General features: G+C 41.6%; 1 protein-coding gene across 2 annotated transcripts; it reads right to left on the reverse strand.

Annotated features, from left to right (window-relative positions):
- Window positions 1-8,256: 8,256 nt before the first annotated feature.
- Window positions 8,257-22,363, reverse strand: znf296 (zinc finger protein 296). 2 transcript variants are annotated; one of them, XM_084124901.1, is made up of 3 exons: window positions 22,176-22,363; window positions 17,566-17,877; window positions 8,257-11,288 (listed from the first exon to the last, which is right to left on the reverse strand). In XM_084124901.1, exons 1-3 carry the CDS (start codon window positions 22,225-22,227, stop codon window positions 9,769-9,771), a joined length of 1,884 nt encoding a protein of 627 aa, XP_083981027.1. In that variant the 5' UTR covers window positions 22,228-22,363; the 3' UTR covers window positions 8,257-9,768. The 2 variants fall into 2 exon arrangements, with proteins under 2 accessions (XP_083981027.1, XP_083981026.1); XM_084124900.1 differs by having other exon boundaries at window positions 8,257-11,291.
- Window positions 22,364-22,785: the final 422 nt, after the last annotated feature.

Here is a 22,785-nt window from a genome sequence, read left to right on the forward strand (position 1 = left end):
TTTGGTCACAAAAGTAAGCAGTTATACTAAATAGGTTAATTTGAAGGTGAACATAGTGGAAATAAATCCATTTGTACCAATCAAATCACCTGACCTCGAAACAGTACTTTGCCTTTTTTTTCACTGGCTGCCCGCGCCTTGCTAAAGACATTCAGACAAGCTTACAGGGGCTAAACAAACACCGCTCATAATGAGACGGATGTGAACAAGCCCTCACGAGTAACTGGTGTTATTGATGCTTATATGTTCTGTGAGCTACATATGGTCTTTCAGTTCGAGAGGATTATGTGGTAACGACAAAGGTTGCTGACCCGCCCAGAACATTATTACACTCCCGGCACGTCCACGACCCCTACTGCTCCCACGACCCAAACCCAGAGTCTGTCTGCTCACAGGCATCAATTAACACCAGTCGTTCCCAGGCACCGCAGTGGTGCCCGATGGAAGGATGCATGAAAAAAGGTCAGGAGGTCAAGAACAGAAAGACAATTACTCTATATCTCGCTATTTAACTATCCTGCCTCAATACGTCGCTTGCTATCAGTATTTACTCTTTATATTTATGTCTCTCTATTTAAACACATGCATATGTAGAAAGAACTGATGTCCAAATGCTATTCAGTCATGCAATGCACTCAAATGAATAGAAACACTTTACATTTAATCTCCTTTCCTAGTAGACGCTCCTTGAAGACACCGAAAAAGGTGTAATTTTCTTGGGGGCGAAGGACAAGTCAGTTAAGTCATAAGTATGGGTTGATCCCTCAGGGCAGGTCACAGTATTGTGGACATGACAATGAGACCTGTGAGCTCTGCTCTGGAGTAAAGGCTAGTTTAAGCAGTCTGTCTGTCCTGCGTCAGGCGGCTGTTTTGACCTGTTTCTTGCTCAGTGTGTGAGAGTAAAGGTCACCAGGTGCTGTGTGATTTCCCCCCCCGGTTTCTCAGTATCACATGCAGATCGTTTGAGAGGTTATGAAGGAGTGGCATAGAACGCTTGTCTGTGTATGTGTATGTGTGTGTGTGTGTGTGTGTGTGTGTGTATCTGTGAAAGCAGATTTTCTTTCACCTAATTTGTGTCACATTTGTTCCAAGGCTAGAAGTCTTACCACAGTTTATATAGTCAGTTTCTCTATATAGCTAATTTACCTTTCAAAAGTAAAAAATAATAATAACACTTATACTTGCCATAAATTGATCAAACGTGACATTAAATACATTACTATGTTACTAAAGATTTCTGTCAAATAAATGCTGTTCTTTTGAACTTTCCACCAAAATTTTAAGCAGCTCAACTGTTTTCAACATTGATAATAAAAATGTTTCTTGAGCAGAAAATCAGCATACTACGGTTTCTGAAGGATCATGTGACACTGAAGACTGGAGCAATGATGCAAAAACTAGCTAGGCTAAACATTCATTTTGAATCATATATTATATCAGTCAGTCATTATTGGTTTAAAGGGATAGTTCACCCAAAGATTACAATTCAAGTTCAGATTTAAAGTTCATTTCACCAGGTTTAATGCAGGTTTGATCTCTACGTTATGTTTTCCAACAAAAAATATTTCCCCCTGAAAACAGAAAACCATACTGGTAAATAATGACAGTATTTCATTTTTAGTTGAACTGTTACTTTAAAATCCATTTTCTTCAAACTGATCAAAGCAGCTGCATTACGGAGCCCGTAAAGGGACAAGCTGATGGAAACAAATAGAAGATGGGAGAAAAACATATATTTCAATGCTTTGCTTTCCCCGGAGAGACGTTGCGTTCCCTCGCAAAACTCTAAAGTTGGCAAGCGAACGCAAACGTTTCTAAGGGAACTAAAATGTTGGGTGAGCGAAGGTAGAGTTCTCTTACGAGAGGTTCTCTCGTATTGCGTAAGTTAGCTTACGCTACGGGTAAAGTTATCTTTTCTCGAGATATGAAGCCAAAGAATGATCCTTAATTTTTAATTCATTGTCAACGCAGTGCAGCAGCTAGCAGACCTAGAGGGGGCTATCTAGCGCGCTCATTGGCTGCTCCGCGGCAACTGCATAAGCCTACCAGTGAGCTTGGCGTGACGTCACGCCCCAATGAGGACGCGCGCGCCCTCACGCGTCACAGCCCGCCAAAATGGGGGTGGCTTAGCGCATAAAAGGAAGGCTCGGAGGCTGATTCTCAGATTTTTCGTCTCTTCAGCGAAGCTCTCCGCATCGCTGCACTCTGAGAGAAGCCGCCGCCGTTGAATCAAGCGCCTGCAAGCTGAGGAAAGCGTCTGAGGAAGCCGGCCGTCTTCGCCGCCTTCAGCCATCCGTGCCTGCTTCGCTATCCGGCGACAGTATCCTTTACTTGTGCTTCTGCTGTGTGTTCGCCGCCGCGACACACTTTCTCTAAAAGAGCCGGGGCGTTTGTTTCAAAATGCCTCGTATTTCCTGCGGCTCGTGCCGAGCCCATCTCAGCGACAGGGACCGCCACGTGATCTGCGCTCTCTGCCTGGGACGTGACCATGCAGCCGTCGCCATGTCTTCGGGCGGCTGTGAGTTTTGCGAAGAACTGCCGATGTCGACCCTGCGGGCTCGACTCGCCTTGTTCGACGCTGATGCTGCCACTCCACCTGTCTCTGGGCCGCGTAAGAAGAAACGCCGCTCATAGAGACCACCGGAGTCTGATGGGCCAGCTAGGTTTTCGCCGGAGCCTCTCCCGCAAGCCTCGCTCTCTCCCTCTCCGCCCCCGCTTCCCGACGCGCAGCTGCCGGCTCCTGCCCGCACTGCCGTCGCCTCAGGGGATGAAGCGGATGAGGACGCCATCATCGACAGCTTCTCTCTCCTGGCTTCGGATAGCGAGGAGTGATCTCACCGCTCCGCCTCCTCTTCGACCCAGGAATCTGGCCGGGCTCACGCCAGTGTGGACAACGAGCTTCTCCGCCTCCTCACTCAGGCTGTCGAGCACTTAGGCCTCGAATGGTCACCACCAAAGGCGCCCGCGCCTAACAGGCTCGACGGGTGTTTTCTTCCTAGCCGCCGCCAAGCGCCTGCCTCTAGGCCAGCACCCATCCTGCCCGAGCTCCACGCTGAGCTTTCCAAGTCCTGAAACGCTCCTTTCTCCGCGAGACTCCGCTCCTCAGTCTCTTCGACTCTCTCTCACGTGGACGGAGCCACGGGAAAGGGGTATGTTCAGATTCCCCCGGTGGAACAAACGGTCGCAGCGCACCTTTGCCCTCCATCCGCGAGATGGCGCTCAAAGTCTGCCCTCCCGTCTAAAGCCTGCAGGACTACGTCAGCACTCGTCAGCCGCGCCTTCGCTGCCGCTGGACAGGCTGCTTCCGCCCTGCACACAATGGCGGTTCTCCAGATACTCCAGGCCGATCTCCTCTGCCAGCTCTACGAGGCGGCTTTACACGTCAAAATGGTCTGTGTTTAACAAGTGGTACACGGGGAAAAATCTAAACCCACAGACGTGTGGGGTTTCGTGGGTTTTGTGCTTCCTTCAGGAGCTGCTGGACGTGGGCAGGTCCCCCTCCACGCTCAAAGTTTATGTTGCGGCTATTGCAGCATTCGCCGACTCGGCACGCGGCCGCGCATTAGGAAGGAACGAATTCATCACCCGCTTCCTCAGTGCCCCTTGGGCATCCAGGCTCATTCCACCAGAGGCATGGCCTCATCGTGGGCTTGGTCCAGTGGGATTTCCATTCATGACATTTGTACAGTGGCAGGCTGGGCCTCCCCCTCTACATTTGTTAGGTTCTATAACCTGGAAGGTCCCGCCCTGCAGGCTAAACTTCTATCAGTCTAGGTCGTGTGTATGCCCTGCCCAGGCTGTGCGCTGGCTACTTACTCGATTTAGCTCTCCTGGTTGAGCTGCACCGGAAAGGGTTGTGTCAGTATCTGTATAGACCAGCCGAGCCGCTCTACACCCCCTAACGTGTGCTTATGAACATGTGTTGGCCCACTCTGTCGGCCACCTGTTCCCACTTATCAGTGTTCCCCGGGCTTCCCCTGGGACTCATGTTGTGGATGCTAGGCGCGCACGGCGTTGACAAGGGGTTCCCGTAGCGTAAGCTAACTTACGCAATACGAGAGAACCTCTCGTAAGAGAACGTAATCGGTTACTATCGTAACCTCGGTTCTCTCTAGAAGAGGGAACGAGTATTGCGTAACCCGCCGTGCTCGCGCCACGAGCTCATGTCGCTTCAGTCGACAAAATTGGGATAAAATTGAGATCTGAGGGAAAAAAAATATGTTTATGCTTTTGTGAACGTAAAAGTTTTGCGAGCGAAAAAGTTTGGAAATATATTTATTCCGTTCTACGTGAATTTATTTTTTTGGAAGAAAAATAATTGATGATTGGATTTGGTTTGGAATGATCACATTGAAATGAAAATATGAAATTCCAAACCTCTTCCACCACAGCCGCTGGGAATGTGACCAGCATCGGTAACAGGATTATCAGCTTGTTCTTTGTGGTGAGATGGTCATGTTTTAACCCTTATTTGTGGCCGCTCCCTCCATCCAGCACAGTATTAGCGGACAGCTGGACTGTTGTCTTCCTCTCACACGCAAGGCCACTACAACATCACTGAGGCAGGGGGTAATTTTAGGGTTCAGGTTTCTCTCTGTGGTCCTTGCGGAGGAAAGGAGGGACGTTACCACAAAGAGGAGGAGGAGGATATTGGATGCAGGGTTGGGAAACAACCCTCTCAAAAAACACTTGAGAGCCTTTCTGTGGTTTATCCCATTCACACAACCTTCCTTTGCTCATTCCCTCCATCTCATTGATTCTGTCCAGGGGCGTAGAATTTAGTAGGGACGCTAGGGACGTGTCCCTACCAATATCCAGTGACACTGATATGTCCCTAGCAATAATTTCGATCAAAACTTAAAATATATTTATATATAACCACTGTTTTCCGGTTGTGTCTTGTGGTTTTTAGGTATTAGGCTTATTTTATTTAATCAGAAAACATCTTATTTAGATTAAAATCTCTTACAAAAGCGTTCTGAGAAAAATTTACCAATTCACACAAACGGTTAATATATATCTGAGTCCCGCCTGCTTAACACACATCGCTAAACTGATTGGCTTTGTTTTTTCTTTCTAACTTGTGAGAGGCTCTTGTGTGAAGCGGCAATGCTCCTCCGAAGGAAACCTAGATGCGGTAAGCTAGGGAGAAATCAACAGTTATAGTGACAAAATGTCCCCACAAAGATGGCAATATCTGAAATACTTGTCCTTGTGGGGAATTTATTTATTTTTTTTGTGGAAAAAACTTTTTTTTAACAGTATTGCTGTGTGCCATGTCCAACAGGACAAACTGGACATTATTGATGTCAAACAAATATGCCAACAGTTCATTTCCGTTAAAGGTATAGTTCACTTAAAAATGAAAATTATGTCATCATTTACTCACCCTCAAGTTGTTTCAAACCTGTATGCATTTCTTTCTTCTGCTGAACCGACATTCTTCAAAATATCTTCTTTTGTGTTCAAAAGAAGAAAGAAATTCATACAGGTTCTAAACAACTTGAGGGTGAGTAAATTATGACAGAATTTAAATTTTTGGTAAACGATCTCTTTAATGACAGATGCAGCTCAGCTTCTGGGGATGTCCCCATCCCCACCAATTTCAAAATCAAACCTACGCCCTTGATTCTGTCACACCAGAAATTGTCCTGTGGGAAGAAAGACGAGGAATTCAGTGGAACTTCTTTATAAAATGTAATTAACAGGTTTTTGAAATATAAAATAATATAGGTCTCTATATCATATTTTTTATATCTACTGTATTTATTAAGCTTGGCCGAAAGTAGACCTCCGTCAGTATAGGCTAATCCACATTAAAGGAATAGCTAGCTCACTCAAAAATTAAAATCATATATTCTCCCTCAAGTTGCATACAAACATGTATGACTTTCTTTCTTCTGCTGAACACAAAAGAAGATATTTTGACAAATGTCAGTAGGTGGATGGACCCCATTGACTGCCATAGTATTTTTTCCCATGGAAGGCAAGAAGAAGGTGTTCAGGAGAAGAAACCCATACAGGTTTGGAACAACATAAGGGTGAGTAAATGAGGACAGAATTTTCATTTTTGAGTGAACTATCCCTTTAAATGCCATTTAGCACAACCCTAATAATGCAGTGATTTAATAGCATACATATGTGTATGTGATATGATCTACTATCTGTAAATCTACCAGTCTGACAATCACCAACCGTCTTACTATTCACATCAGGTTTCATGAGAACTGGTATTGCATGTTTTGATCTTGCAATGAGAGAAAGCGATTTCAGCAGCAGTTACAGCGGAAGTCCATGACCTCTAGAGAGTGTGCTGTGTTACTGCAGAGGCCCTGCGAAATATTGTTTGATCTGAAACAAATATTCGTGGAAAAACATTACAGTAAGTGCTAAAAATTCTTTATTGAGGTTTAAAAATTCAGCTAAATGTTGTTTCTCCTACACTGTATTTTTACATTAAATTGTTAATAAATAATCATTTTAAAAGATGAAAAATTTAATTATAAATATTTAAACTGCAGTGTAATCATTATAACACAGTTAAATATAATAATATAATTAGAAATTATAATTATAAATAAAAAAATATACATAACTTATAAATACTAAAATCTATGAAAATTTCAATAAAATAAAATAAAATAGCCTACATGTGCCCGTATACTAACCCATTTAACCCATAATAAATCAGAAGATACAAAAATGTTATTTTAATGAATATGGTTTAAACATCACAACACGTGTAAAACATTTATAAATTATAATGCAAATATATGAAAAAATAAAATAATTAAATAAATTACCCAAATCATTACAGGTGATAAATCAATATGAATAAAAAGTATTATGTTTATGCAAATGCAATGTAATCCTCATAACCCAAATCTAAAAATATTTATAAATAATAAAACATAAAAAATTATGAAAAACACATTAGAAAATCAATATTATTTTAATGCATATGAAATTTAAACAATTTAACACAATATGTAAATATGAATATGGTGCTATATGTTAAAAGACAGAAAGATCTGCTTTACACCACCGGGGCGTCCCTTCTCTGTCTCTCTATCCAAAGGGGTTCTTGGCTTAATCCCCCATTAAGGACGTCTTGAGAGCATTGTGAAGACATAAGGTAAATGAATAAACATGGTTACGAATAAATCAATTCAGACAACTCCCACCCTGAGAAGACATGCAGGTTTCTTGAAACCCCAAACCACAAACTTTCTCTCTTTTCACCCGGAAACAGTGCTAGTTATTGTGGTCTGTACTTAAACTCAAAACACACCTCAAAGTCCATGTGCGTCTGCAGGTTTGAACGGTCAGTTACCCGTCACCACACCCTGATAGGAACGGGACGTCGTGATTGGTCAGTGAAGATAAACACAGGCCAGTTCTGTGTGCAGAGAAAAGGTGCAGAGAGGCTGCCAAAAGAGACAAAGGGCACCTGGGAATGTTTTCATCAGCCAGAGGCCATCTTAGCTCGCAGAAGCTCGTGTTACATTATGCAATTGGGACCGTGCGCCACCAAATGGTGCGCGGCTGAGGTGGGTGTATAAGGTTTTGATAGAGGAGAAGCGATGTAGGTCCCAGGGCGATCACCTGTGATTCAGAGAATCAAAAATTTCTTCTGAACTATCAGTCATAAATGACACTTTAGAGCCCTCCCTTACGCCTCGCTATCTTTCTCTCGTTCCCCGAAACGGCGATAATTGGAGATGGGGTGAGAGCTACATATGGTCCCTTCAATCCAACCTCCCCCAGCCCAGGCTGAAAGCTCATTAAAAAGGTTGCTTGTTAATAAGCTATAGGGATCATAGAGCGTCCCACTCATTAGAGGGGCCAGAGATACCGGCGTGAAGGTTTTGTTACAAAAGAAAAGAGCTGTTAAGATGACTCTACTCCCCCTCCGACTCCCGCCCATTTCAATCCCAGAACTCCTTCCTGGCTTTGTCTTTCTCTCTCCAGATGTACAATCACACTTTCTTAGATGAGTAATCAACCTGACAATCTAATGTTTTCCATTAAACCCTGTTCCTTGAAGGCCAACCTGAATGACCCAGTGGTTTAGTCAGATATGACTGTACTATTAGCGGACTATGACTCGACAACGATAGCCGTTAGAGGAGAGCAGCTCATCTGTGCAAATACTGCTGTATTTGTGATGTGATCTGAGACATGTAGCGACAGGTTTGACTTGCCGTCACACTTTCTGGTTCTCACATACTCAAACACACACACACACACACCCTCTGACTTTACCTCAGTCTTTTAATTATCGTACAAATAGCCATAGAAATACAAAATAGACAAAGTGGTGTAGCCACACAGGGATTTCTGGGAGAAATCACATATAAGACATGACATTTCAATCAACAGAAATTATCCAGAGGACAAAAAGAGCTTTGTTTTCGCTGCTCCCTGAAGAAACGGACACAACTGGATGTCCAACTATTTTCACATTTGCTTAATACAAAAAAAATCGCTTTTTTAAATTCCATTTAATGACATATTCCACCATATTTGTTACCACGCGAACATAAAGTGTAACATAACAGATCCCTGACATTGATATTCATAAAAAAAATAAAAAAACGTAACAAAGCAGACTTTCCCTGTATAGATTTATCATATATCTGGTCTCTAACTCTTTCTCACATATACACAAACAAACACAAGTGCTCTCTCAGTGGGTTCACCATTCAACAGCGCTGTTCCCTATCCAGTATTTCATCAGAAACCAAGGCTTTTCATTCCACAAAACACAATTGACAAAAAAAATGAACAAAACTTTTCATAGTATTTCTATGTGCTCGGGCAGTAAAACAAATGTCTGCAAACAGACTAAACAGGCTCACAAAATACAACGAAAATTAACTTGTGCAGTAGAAAAAAAATGTTATACATTTTTGTGGAATAAGTTGCAAAATATACATTTACACAATTCTGACATTCTAAATGAACTAAATGGCAAACAAATGCTCTTTAACAGTGATATGTGACAGTGAACATGTATTGCCACAGACCCAATCAGTCCTGTTGAATATACAGTATCAAAGTAAGGAAACAACCCTGTCAGATAATTGGGAAAACACAAGCTCAAATTCTGTGCAAGTCTTACTCTTACTACACTGATGTAGACCAGGGGTGTCCAATCCTGCTCCTGGACGGACGATTCCTGAAGAGATTCAGCCTGAAAGTTTTAAGCAAAGGTCCTGAAGACTTTGATGAGCTGTTTCAGGTGTGTTTAATCAAGCTCTGCAGGACAGACGCCCTCCTGAAGCAGGATTGGACATCCATTCTCTTTTTTTTTGTTATCACGCACAGATTTCTATGAACCATGAACCTTTAAGGCTCTGTGATCGAGTGCTACAACAGTGTCCAGGATTGCATTGCAGAATTGAAAATCACATTGACAGATCACACCTGCAGGCCTTCCTGTCTGATTGTCTTTTGGGCTCAACAAAAGGCTCAAATGGTTTGTAACCATCTCCGTATACGTTCAAACGTTCACGTTCTGGGTTCGAAGTGCCTCGTACGACGGTGGCTGGGACTAAGGAGTCTATTACAAGTCAGGATTTAACAGTAGGCACTTGTACTGATATGAGAATCTATCAAGTCTCGGTCAGTACCAGCTTCCCTCCCCTAGAGTGACTTGAGGTGAAGGCGGGTAAGGTCTTCTTGGTTTTTTGATAAGATGGGCATAATGAGTTGTGGGCAAAAGATGGTGGTTTTGGTCATTATCAGAGTGTCGCATTGCTGTTTTTATACTGCGGTTTCACCCAGAGCCGCAGTACAACCTGTTTCTTCAGAAGAAGGGGTCACATCAACACTCACCCTCATTTCAGCGTCCTCCTCTTTCAGCTGCTCTGATAGGTCCACATTAGATTCTGTGAGCACTGTGATTGGAGCTCCTGATTTATCATCCTCCATTTTGATGTTGAGGCCGTTGTAATCGGCAAGCGAGCCCTGGCTGTAGGCTCCTGCGCTGGCGTGAGTGAGTCCGTGGACCTTCTTGAGGTGTTTCTCCAGCGTGGCATAGACGGTGAACGGGACAGAGCAAAGCTGGCACTGGAAGGGAGCGCGTGTCCCGCGGGCACCGTGTGTTTTCATGTGGCGTGTGAGTTTGCTGCTCTGAGCGCAGGCGTAGCTACAGAGTCCGCAGCGGTACGGCCTTTCCCCCGTGTGGCTGCGCCGGTGAACCGTGAGGTTGCTGCTGTTACGGAAACACTTTCCGCAGAATTCGCACGCCTCTTCTTTTTTCTTCTTGCCCCCTCCGCCGGTGACCTGCCTCCTTTCGTTCTCCCGCTGCCAGTCCGTGACTATCTCCACGGCCTCCACCTCTTGCTCCCACTCGCCTTGAGGACGATCCTCCCGTTCCGGGCGCTTCGGTGTGCAGTTCCCGCTGGCGATCCCGCTCTCTCCGCTTCCACCTGTATCTCCGCTCTCCAGAGAGCCCTCCGAGGGGCTGCCATAGGGAGAAGCCTGTTGAGGTTCACCTTGACCCTCTTCTTCAGCTTCTCTCAGAGGCTGGTAGTACCGCAGCAGATTGCGATCTGCACCCCTGGACTGAGAAGATATCAAGATCAGGCTGGTTCCTCCTGGATGCTTCCCAGCCTCCAAGCTGGCGTTATGACCACCGGAAATATCGTTATCTCCCAGTCCAGAAAGCTTTCTGTCCTCATCCGCACCGGCAGGGCTGGGATCGGATGTTTCCGGTCCGGCTGCAGAACGACGGTGGCTTCTCATGTGTCGTGCAAGTTCGCCGCTCTGAGAGAACGTGAGCTGACACACACCGCAGTGATACGGTCTGTCGCAGGCGTGAGTGCGCCGGTGCGCGGACAGGCTACGCAGAGACTGAAAGCCCTGGCCGCACAGCTGGCAGGAGAAGCCTGTGTGAAGTGGAGGAGAGGACAGGGGAAAAGGTGAAGCGGCCGGAGGAGATGGGGATGGAGACGGCACCACTCCGCCGCTGTTACAGCTCACCTCCGCCAGGCGCTGTAAACACATGGAGAAGTTCAGGCTCTGGAGATCACGCGGCGAAGGGGTGGAGATGTGAGGTTTGTGAGAGCGAGCGGATCTCACGGAGGACGGCTGGAACGCAGAGGCCAGAGCGGCGCCCAGGTGTCGCGGATCCATCGTGGCCGGCGGTTTAGACGTGTGTGCGATGGTGTCGTCCTCCACCTGGTAGATGCTGAGAGAATGTGCGTTCTGAGCGTGCTGGAGGAGAGTCCATGCGCTGGAGAACACACACTGACACACCTGGCAGGTGAAAATGGAGGGCTCTTCTGTTTTGGAAAGGAAGAGAGAGAGAGAGAGAGAGAGAGAGAGAGAGAGAGAGAGAGAGAGAGAGAGAGAGAGAGAGAGAGAGAGAATTAATTTATCAGTCAAACAAACACCTAAAATCACTCAAAAACACCAAAACAAGTGTCTTTAAAAAAAAAAAAATAGCAGTACATTCAGGAAAGAAAACCAAACTTGTTTGACTAATAAATGGTCCATATTTATTTATGTATTTATTTATTTAATGATTTAACGACATATCAGGATCAATGGCTATATTCATGGCAATCAACAGCATTTCAATTTAAAAATAATTATGATTACAATCAATTCAATATTGTTTACAATAATTTACAATCAATATACAAAATCAGACATATATACTAATAGTAACAACAGTAATAATAACATTTACATAGAACCTTTTAATTTAACATTTGTCAAAAAATGTACAATTATTCAAGGAGAAACATTTGGAAAAAATGTCCATTCATATATTTTCTGAATAAAAATGTTGTCTAATATAATAAAAAAAAAAAGGATATTCTATTGAAATAATGTTTACACTCATAATTCTTTTTTTATACAGTGTAGACCTGCTTTGTACTATGTACAGCACTTTGGATCAATCTATATTGTGTTTAAATGTGCTTTATAAATAAATGTTGTTGATGATGTTGTTACACAAATCACAAACCGGTTTCTCTTCCCTTTTAATAAATATGAATTCTTCAACGTCCAATTCGGCATCTCGTATATACAACCTGGTCATGTCTATTTTCAAAATAATAACAATTAACTCCTTGATTTAGTACTGGAATCAATAAATGGTCCATAACATGCATATATATCTCTAGCTAGCCATGTGACGGCCAACTGATGAGGTCCATTAACTGAATTTTCATTTCTAGGTTGCGTGAATGCCAATACTAAAGGTGCAAACAAACAGAGCCTTTCTTGTGCTGCACATATCTGACTAATTATGCTGAGTGAACTGGAAAGATGTCTATCATGACGCACTGAAAATGAAACAGCAGAAAGGAAAGGCTGCAGGCGAACTTGGTCATTTACAGAAAACAGAACAAAACAGGTAAAACCACAAACACTTGTGAAAACGGGGCAGGTACAGTCCTATGTTTAGAAAAGAATGCTAACATACTGTTCTTCTTATGTCATATTACACATTATTAAAAAATAATATTACATCAGATGTAACAGTATGCTGAATGCAACAATAAATGTTTCAATCAGCAACAATGCTATCACATGACCTAAATACACTGCATGCCTTGATCTAAGAGATTATGTAGTTTGGTTTATATCAGATTTTGTGTAAAAACATCATCAATTTTCACCAGTCCTTTAACAATAACAAAAGCAAGAGAAATCTTGTTGTATACCCGCTGTATACTGTACGTTTTGGCAAAAGTAGTAAGTTATTCATGTATTCCTGTGCAGGGCAAGGACATGATCATCATATTGAACCCCAAAATCCAAATGCAGAAATTTTGTTCGACTAAAATGAAGCCTATTTTTTGGGATCATTAAGTTTTTTGCATTGTGATATTTTCATGCCATTCCTTCCAAGTTGTCATTACAGTAATATAATGGTAAAGTGGAATAATATATTATATCATATATTATTTAAATTGCATTTATACATCATGGATGCATTTGTTTTTCTGTCAAAAAAAATAAAAAAAATAAAAATATATGGGGACGTAACAGTAATGAAAACTTTGGAGGAAAACATTCCTTTCATTAAAATATTGTCACAATGTATAAAGAAATATTTGGTAACACTTTATTTTACAGTGTCCTTGTTACATATGTTACATGTACTAACCATAGTAATAACAGTAAGTTGTGTATAATTACATGCAACTAACCTTCAACCAAACCGTAATCCTACCATAACCCTATAGTAAGAACATGTAGTTGCTTAATATCACTCAGTACTTAAATGTATAATTACACTGTAACAATGACACCTTAAAATAAAGTGTAACCAAATATTTCCTTCTGATCTTGGAGTGAAATGTGATCAGTTCATGTTTTGGTGCTAATCACCCATCATATCTGCACCTTGCTAAAATAATCCAAGTATTGAACACTGTTTTACTGTATCCCCTCAAGAAAACACGTTTTCCTCATTTTTCAGGCAAATTTTCTTTTGGTTAGAAAAACTGTGTGTCACAAACCCCTGCAGGTGTCAGAGCAGTAATGAGCTGGTAATGTCAGAAAGGCTCTCCTGATTAAATGTGTGTTCACAGGAGAGATCGTCCACGGATGGTCTCCTTCAGCGGCTCTGCTGGTATTTTTAAACGTGGTTAGCTTTGTCTCTATTTCAGAGAGCCGCTCGCCAATTAAGCTGCAAATTGCTAATTAGCGGAACGGAGCAAACGAAGGTTTTATGCAAATGAGTCCTGACTCAGCCTCCTTGATAAATGGGGCCCGTCTGCAAAGAGGATCCCAAAACTGAGAGGAAAATTCATTTCATTTTTCCCCATTCTCTTACAAAGGGTTCAAAGCAGAGCGCTATAAGCCTCTTTTACATCTCCTCAAGTCAAAATCCTTCTGCATTTTATTGGGAGGGGGCAAAAGAAGAAGATTAAAAAGAGCCTCTCCTATTCTCTTCTCTCGTTCTCTGTGCCTGGAGAAGAACGAGAGTCAAAAAGCAAGGGGCAGATCTCTGAGGTTAAAACAGACGGAGGAAACGTGTTTAATTTAAGAACAAAAAAGAAATAGCTGCACAGGTCATGAAAAACAAGAGAAAAATCATCACCCCTGTGATTGCACCTTCACACACACACACACACACACACACACACACACCCCTTCTGCCTCCAAATCTCTCCCTCGGGTGGAGGGTGCGAGGACGGGTGGAGGGGCTTTTGTCTCGGGGTCTTGGAGTGAAACACAATACCCAGCCTGTCTCTCTCTCTCTCTTCCCTCTCCCCTTCTTTCATTCTTTCCCCTCACTCTTTTTGTAAGGATTCCCATTTGGCCCAGGGTAGCAATTGCATATTAAGCAGAAGCAATAACCGCTAATTAAAAATGCAGATTGGCTGAGAGCGCTAACGAGCAGCAGGCAGAATCTTCTCTCTCTAGGGAACAGAGAGAGAAAAAGAGAGAGAGAGAGAATAAAAGGACAGTTGAAATGAAGAGCAAAGAGAGGGCTGGAGGAAATAAAAATAAGACTATTGATACATTGTCTAAACTAATTCAATAATCCATTCCTCTCCCAAAATCTCTCTATGTCACTCTTTTACACCCACATATAAGCACACACACACACACACACACACACACACACTCTGGTCTGATGGTTTGTGGGTTAACTGATTTTTCATTGGATGAGTCAAAATGAAAGCGCAAATACGACGTGCATACAAAACGCCCTCATCCAAGCAGAACAAAAATGTATCCTTCTGGGGTTCAAGAGGTGCCAAGAGTTGAGCTACTTTTAAACTCCGTCACCGATAGATTTGATGTTGCATTTAAATGGAACAAATTAGATTCGTTTAGTAAAAAAATTGTAAATAATACATTTATAACGGATACAAGTACTTTGTTTTCATGGGTATGTGCGATTAAAAACGCTGCATTCTGCTGCCAGGCCAGTAGATGGCGATGTCACTTTTTACATAATTTAACGTGAACATTTGAAAATGTTCTGACCAATGACTGATAAGCTGATATTAAAATTCTATATTATTTTGTTTGAATAAATGAATATTAAAACACTAAAAACTAAAATGCTTTAACTGCTGAATATATAGCGAATACTGTATATACACAATACAGGGTGTTTCTGTTACTGTCCAAAGCATGTGAATGTGAGGTAAAACTTTAAATGCTGAATATATAGCGAATATAGGAATCACAACATTATAATACAGTATGAAAAATGTATTTAATGATTTGCTAAAGATTACATTTGATAGTGTTATTAAAATAATTTGTGGTTTTAAAGATTAACTACATGTGTGTGTTATGGAAAACAAAATATTTACAATCAAATATCCAATATGGACATATATTTTTATATTTAAAAGTCTAATATCAAGAGATAACTGATATGGTACTGATATATTCTGAATCTTTAAAGATCTAACTACATGTAGCACAAGTAAAATACATATAAATATGACAATGGCTTTGTCAGGCTTCAACTTCACACTTTTTAATGAGATAACCTACATTATATGTTATACATTAAATGTTATACCTACAAATAAATGGAAAATAGTTCAAATTGTTTGGTTATGGAGTGGCATATATACCACCGCTCAGCAATTTGCAGTAATCTTCAGCAAGGATTCATTAAGTTGTTCAAAAGTGACAGTAAAGACTTTTACATTGTTTAAAAAAAAAAAAAAAAAATGCTGTTCAACAACAATTTTGAACACTGATAATAATGATAAAAATCTCACCTACCACTATCTTTTGAATGGCAGTGTATATTCTTCCAGTGGACTGTTTTTGTCACGCAGACCTGGCAACCCTGACATGTCAGTTTAAACAAATTATCACTCACTCTTATATAACACACACTCATTTTCAACTGTCTTTCAAGCAGAAGTTTTATGCTTGGATCAGTCTTTATCAGACCCCATCTCTCATCTCATTCTACGGTCTCTGATAGTCTCAATAATAACCCAAAAGGAAGTAACACATTGGCATATTTTGCACCTCTCACCCCGACACCTTTATCAGCAACATACACCTTCACACACATAAAAAAACGTGAGAGGGAATGAACCCCAGAGAATCAAGAAACGTGGACGGACGGATGCAGAGCACGAAAGGGAAGGAAGCGCAAACATGTGTAAGAGGGAGTGACCCGAAAGCATGCGTTTTGTTGATCACAATCAATCGTGATCATTTGCTTGCCTCTATAAACCGTCTGTAACGATAAACTAATAATGTTTGCTTTGCTCGTGTTGTAAGGGGAAAGAATCCTGCCCGTATGAGGAAGCGGTTCAGGTCACGGTTCAATAGCATCAAACTGAGAAACACCAACACCTGCACAGGCCGACGAGTCCCTCTACGGCCCACTACTGCACTGAAAAACACTCACACACACTATGACACATACACCAACATCCTGTTTAACAGTCGAAAGAGTTCAATGTTTCACCCAATTTTTTTTTTTTTTACAATCTTAAAGGTTTATTGGCATCTTTTCTTCCACGAAGAACCTTCAACATCCACGGAAACCTTTCACTGCACAAAAGGTGTTCAGAGAAGAGGCGCATGATTGGGTTAAAAAAAAATCTAATTTGGATTTTTCTGATAAAAATTGATTGAGATAAAAATTTCTGTGTTTCATTTGTAGTGCTTCACAATTTGGTCAAAAATATGTGGCTATAAAATAATAATTATTGCAAAAAAAAAAAAAAAATTACATTACTAAATAAAAAGTAAATAAGAAATATTACAACAGTAATACTTGACTCAAATTAAAAAATATATATTATAATAATTTAATTTTACACTACAACTACAAAATGACAATACTAATATTTACGGCTCGGGTGTCTTAAATTCTTCGAATCTTTTATTTTGATGGAAACTGCATTTACTGTGATGTTCAGATGCTCGTGGGAAAGAATCACTCTGAAACACGCAGAGCATATGTTAATTTAATTACCTTGCAGCCTTTCACGGTCATATCGCGATTTTGGTTTTATTTTGATAAACCATGCAGTTCTATTTCAGATTATTAAAATGTTCTTCACACTAAGAAAAAAAAAAAAAAAAGGGAAACCCGAAATGTTTTTTTTTTCTATGGAATCGCTGCAACAACAAAAAAAACCTTTTGGGACCTTTATATTTAAGAGTGTACTTTATTTTGAAGCGTGCAGTGAGCGGATGGGACTGTGGGAATAACAGCCCAGGTCAGCAGCAGCTGTATGACTGACAGCGCAGGAATAATGAGGGCTTTGCGCTCTGGGAGTTGTGCAGTTTGCTGGCCTGACTGTGCGGTGTTTACCTGGCCACTTCACCTGAGAGACAGAGCTAAGGAGATGCTCAGGTGTGCTCAGGTGTCTTCCAGCATCCCCTAGGGTGTGTGTATAAGTGTACGTTTGCTCGCGTGTGTCGCAGGACTACCTATCCCTTCCACACAATTAGACCCGGCGTCTCTAACTCTCCAACTCACCAAGGCCTCAGCGCCACAGCAACGGCGGCCTAATGAGCCGGACTGGGGACGAGGCTGTTAAATGAGGGGACAGTTTTACACAAAAAAGACACTAATTAGCAGCTAGAACTCACCGGCTCGGTTGGCCTCCACCCTCACACCTGGCTCTTCCTTCCATCTCCTGCCCGTCACGCGCCGCAGCTCCACAAACCCCGCCTCCACCTGCGTGCGATTGGCCGGAGAGGGAGGGGTGTGGCCCTGAGGCTGGGCTCTGGCTGTGCTACACCCGCCCTGTTTGTGCTGGATGAAGGTGAGGATGTGTGCCAGCGGGAACGCCTGACCGCACTGGCCACACGTCAGCAGGTCACGACCTCCATCCTCAGGCGGAGGCATCCGCTCGGGCGACGGCGAGGAGACGACAGGGACGACTGGGGGATCCGGAGCGTCTGTGTGCAGAACAACACGACATTGCTGTAAAAACACGATTTAGTGCAGGGCTTGACATTAACACCAGATCAAAAAGCATCTGAAATGATAAACTAAGTGCAATGTAGCGTTGTCAAATTTTTTTCGATTTTTCAATACATATCGATACTTAAACATCTGAATGCTAATTTTCCGCAGAATACACGATTCCAGCTGCGCTTTCTGGGTCTCTCATCTCTCCAACAGCGAGTGACACACAAACCCGCCTCCTCTCACTCACTCATTTCAGTCTCTCCGGATGAATATTGTTGGTGTTGCAAGGCTTGAATTTCAGTGTGGGGTTGCACATATTGAGCATAATTTTAGTGCATGCACATAAAGCCGCCTCAGTACTAAATGGAGTTATTTTTTGCTACTTATTGCATTTAAACAGTCTAATACACACAAAATATCATATAAAATATAAAATATCATATATAATATAAAATATATGTCACATGTAGAAAAAAAAAAAAGCATGTTTAACAGTATAATGGATCCGTGTGTCAGGTCTTAAAGTGACAGCAGCCTAATAAACCTGCTGACAACTTATGAGATAATATTAAAGAAATCTATATGGCAGTTTTTCCCTATGGTATCGATGTCAAAATTGTGGCCTGTGAAAATGCTGAGTGGCTAATTCAATTCAATTTGTATTTGTTCAATTCAATAATTTGTATAGTACTTTTCACAATGCATATTGTTTCAAAGCAGCTTCACAAAAAAATGCATGTCTTAGAGTGATCTGTTATCAGAGGTGACTGTGTCCAAGTTATGCATTTCAGAAATGTACATACAAATCTAGTATATGTAGTAACTTTACAGCCAAAGTGGCTGGTGAGCAAAAAAAGTTAATGTCCAGCCCTGCTTTAGTGCTATAAGAGTTAACCCTGGGTCATTCTAAACCCTGGGTTAAAGGAACCCTTTCATGTTGCATGGTGTAAACCAAAAAAAAAGAGGCACACGACCCGTTTATATAAAGGCTGTAGCATTTCACATCCTGATATCATATATTTCAGATTGTACCATCACTGAATGGACTTTTCGGACCATAAGGTAAGTCAAAAGATCACTTATTTATTCCAGTTGGTGTGCTTTCGGTCACCATTTGACCTTTTTCCCCTTCAAATGCTGAAACTACGGTGTTTCTGTTACTGTCCAAAGCATGTGAATGTGAGGTACATGATTGGGAGTCTGTTGCTGTAACATTCTCACACTGCTTCGTTTCACGCACGCACCACAACACAGGGTCAACACCACAAAAGTTGAGCAGTTTCATAACCACAGGGTAAAAAGGTGGTGCCAATCCCACTTCTAATCGCAAGCGGGGTTTAAAACGTCGATAAGCAGGGGTTAAGCACAGTGCGAGGAGCCCTCGGAAGTCTTGAAATGACCCAACTGAGCGGCTTTGCAACAGCTTTGTTTCTCTTCTAATGTGCTACTTTCAGTTCTCTGCATTTGTCGGTGTACTGCTAAACTGTCAGCATCAGCACGGCTGTGTCTGGTCAGCAGATACTGACCACTTCCTGTGTCTCTGCCACTGAGGGCTGCTGTGACAGGAAGTAGAGCGATGCAGCTCCGACCTGCTTGAGCAATTCGCCCATTAGTGCACGCAGATATATCAGGCTCTTTGCACTGTAGTCGTCCTGCCATGCTCACAAGTCTGCTGACACACACAAGGTGTCTTTCACACCACTCATAACCGCCGGGGCGAATGAGCGATGCAGTCTGTAAATCAAGATGAGCCAAACAGGAGTTTGCTACCAAAACAAACTAGTTTACAAACTTTTCAAAATGTCTAAAGAGAAAGTCACTTTCATATTTTGTCCCTTAGTGCATCTAATGTCATTTTTACACTGCGGTGGCACAGAAGCTGCATGTTGCATGTAGATTGTATTAAAAAAAAAAGTTGCTGACTTAAATTAAGTACAATCAACTTTCAAATTAAGTCATTTCAAATTAAATTACATTGAACTGGTTTAAAAAAATGAGTTGAATCTTGTATAACTTGCTGAAAATTGCTGTTTTTTCCATTTCTCTGAGTTAAAGAAATGTAAAAACCTTTGTCATAACTTATTGATCATATATTTTTTACAGTGTACTACAAAAAGTGCATTTAAACACTGATTATTGCTGTAAAGAGGTTAAATAAATAAATTTAAATCAAATTACCACCAGTTTCACAGACAAGTCTTAAAGTAGTCTCAGACTAAAATGCATGTTTGAGCTGTTTTAACTGAAAGCACCAAGACATCTTAAAATACGTCAGTGCCATTGTTTTGTCTCAAGATATACATCACTAATGTTTTTTTTTTTCCTAAGGCATGATTAGAAAAGCTACTTAAATGTCCTAATTGTTTTGAATGATTTGAATTTATGAATATCTGTGCCTAAACTGAAAGTTTCATGCATTGCCCCTTCATACACTGTGAAAGTGACACAGAAGCTGCATAAACATAGGATGAAATAAACTAATTTACTCAAAAAATAAAAACTGATGAAATTTACATTTGAAATATGAATTACGAATATAGAAACATTACACTACAAATACTACTCTGCAGCGATAAAGGCAACATTTAAGGCTGCAATGCTGCTTAATTTCATTATACGGAAGCAAGTCAGCATCAGGGCCGCCTGGGGTGAATCAAATCTCCATATTTTAGTAGGCTACATCTTTTATGGAGGATTTCATTTTTATACGCACTGAATTTGCTGCAGACACAGATCCTGCTCGGAGCACATTTAATTTGACTGTAAAGACGGCGAGTTAAGAGGAACTTGCCCTTTGACCTGGGTGCCGCTGCTGTGGTCATGGACTCCAGAGTGCACACCCACACACACACACACAACACACACACACACACACAGAGAGAGAGAGAGCCTGGACTGGATCCAACTGCCCGGGCTAGGCTGTCCATGCCGATGCAGGTACAGACAGTCCTGGGAAGGGGAGGATTTCACCTGTGGTTACTCAAAAATGTCACCTTTCCTGTTTCAACAGCTCTGGTTGTTTGTGCCGACACGCAAAAGGCGCGGCTGCTCTCTCTCACAAATAAGTGACTGGAAGTCCGATTTATCCAAGTGAATCGGTTCTTTCGAACAGTTCGTTTCACGCGTTTAGCGGTTGTTTTCACGTGGCCCTTGACATCTCGTTGGGGAATATTTTAATTGATCAGTAAAGCCATATGTATTGCGGTTTATCACGTTTTTTTTCCTTCTTTTTTTCATTATTAGGGATGTTTATTACAATTTCATATGTCTCAGTTCAGATCACAAAGAAAAGTCATTTAAATCCTAAATATAATGATCACTTTCATTGTAATACTAAAATAAACTTATACCTCAAATTAAATAAATGTTAGTAAAATGCAATGAAGTAAAACCTGTGTTGATAAAATGTCATAGCAACATTACAAAAACACATTTTAGTAGGCTACGTTTACTAAAATATGTCTGACATTCGGCTTTTAAAGTAACTTTGCCTTTTAACCCCGTCAGTCAATAAATTGGTTTTGAACCGATTCATTGAACAGATTCGACTCACAAATCCGACTCCGCTAACACACACACACACACACATCAAACTAGACTCAAGTCTTGTGGTCAGGTGAGGCACGCACAGCTGCCCACAGTTAGAAGATAAAACAAAACAAAACGATGATCCTGTCATGATCAAAACAATATTTCATATCCACTCATAAGTCTTAGTACGCCTACTGTTTATCAATTAATTCAATATCAATAAACAACAACAACAACAACAACAGCAGAAATATTGGAAGTGAAGCAAGCGTACTTGTCAGCAGGTAAAATTCAGAATACCATCCGAGAATGAGGGTGTGTAAAAATATGAAAACTAATTGTAAATATTAAAAAGTAGCCACTAAGGTATGAGTGACGGCACCAAAACATAAAGATATCGTGAAGATGCAATAAGGAAGTGCAATGTTATTACTCCAACTCGGAACTTTAACCTAAAAAAACTACAGCAAATAGACATTTAACACGGATTGATTCGACACTTCAACAGCAACACATTTAAGTAATGATAAATAAAAAAACATGAGGGTATGTTATCATTTCAACTCCAATGTCAAGTTCTGGACACGCACTGAGTGAGACACAAACCACGTGAAAAGTTATGAGGCTAACGTTACATTGATTTCTCGTTATTGGTTATGCTCTCTCCTCCCACATTATCCATATTCGGTTCTCCATGCATATGTTGGGGTTTTGTCGTTTAAATGTGAATGAAGTTGTCTTGAATCCAGCTTACCTTGCATCGCGCTCAGGTGTTGCGGTCTGCTGCCGAGTTTGCGTCTGGACATAGTGAGAGAAGCTCCTCTACAACTACACCAAAACTATAAGCGAACACTTTAAATCTCATAAAACAGCAATGATGTGTGACTGGTGCTGCTGAGCCCCGTCAGTATTCAAGTTCACACACTGTCTCTGTGTGCTGGCCCTACAGGAGGAGGAGGAGGAGGAGGAGGAGGAGGGCATGAGCAACGCCTTCAGCCCGCCCATCATCATCATCATCATCCTCATCCTCCTCGGTCTTATCATCACTGACCTCATTAAGCAACTCTACTGTGCTTAGGCAACAACATTAGAGCCACTTTAAATGATTCAAACTCATTCTTTTCCTTATCTACCTGTCGTATTGGAGGACTTATGTAAATAGTCGTTTTGAAGGCGCGCAGCTGCTGCTCTGACACCAATAAAAATGTGCTGGTTAAGGATGTGGGTGAAGAGGAAGTGGCTTTATCGAGGTCGACTGAGACAGGTGTTTGTTTGGCTGTCCGGCTCGTTTCGAAATCCAAAGTAACGTTAACTGTCGCTTTACTTTCAGAGGCGTGCTTTTATTTTGTGAATGACGGGGGTAA

The sequence above is a fragment of the Abramis brama genome (genome assembly GCF_963993115.1).
Source record: "Abramis brama genome assembly, chromosome: 9".
In the NCBI taxonomy this organism is placed as follows: Eukaryota; Metazoa; Chordata; class Actinopteri; order Cypriniformes; family Leuciscidae; genus Abramis; species Abramis brama.

Coding starts and splice junctions, on each gene's coding strand:
- znf296 (XM_084124900.1), bottom strand. CDS start 22,227: ATGTCCAGACGCAAACTCGGCAGCAGACCGCAACACCTGAGCGCGATG. Junction 17,878..22,175: donor ACACCTGAGCGCGATGCAAG/GTAAGCTGGATT, acceptor TTCTGCACACAG/ACGCTCCGGATCCCCCAGTC. Junction 11,292..17,565: donor GGTGGAGGCCAACCGAGCCG/GTGAGTTCTAGC, acceptor TTTCCAAAACAG/AAGAGCCCTCCATTTTCACC.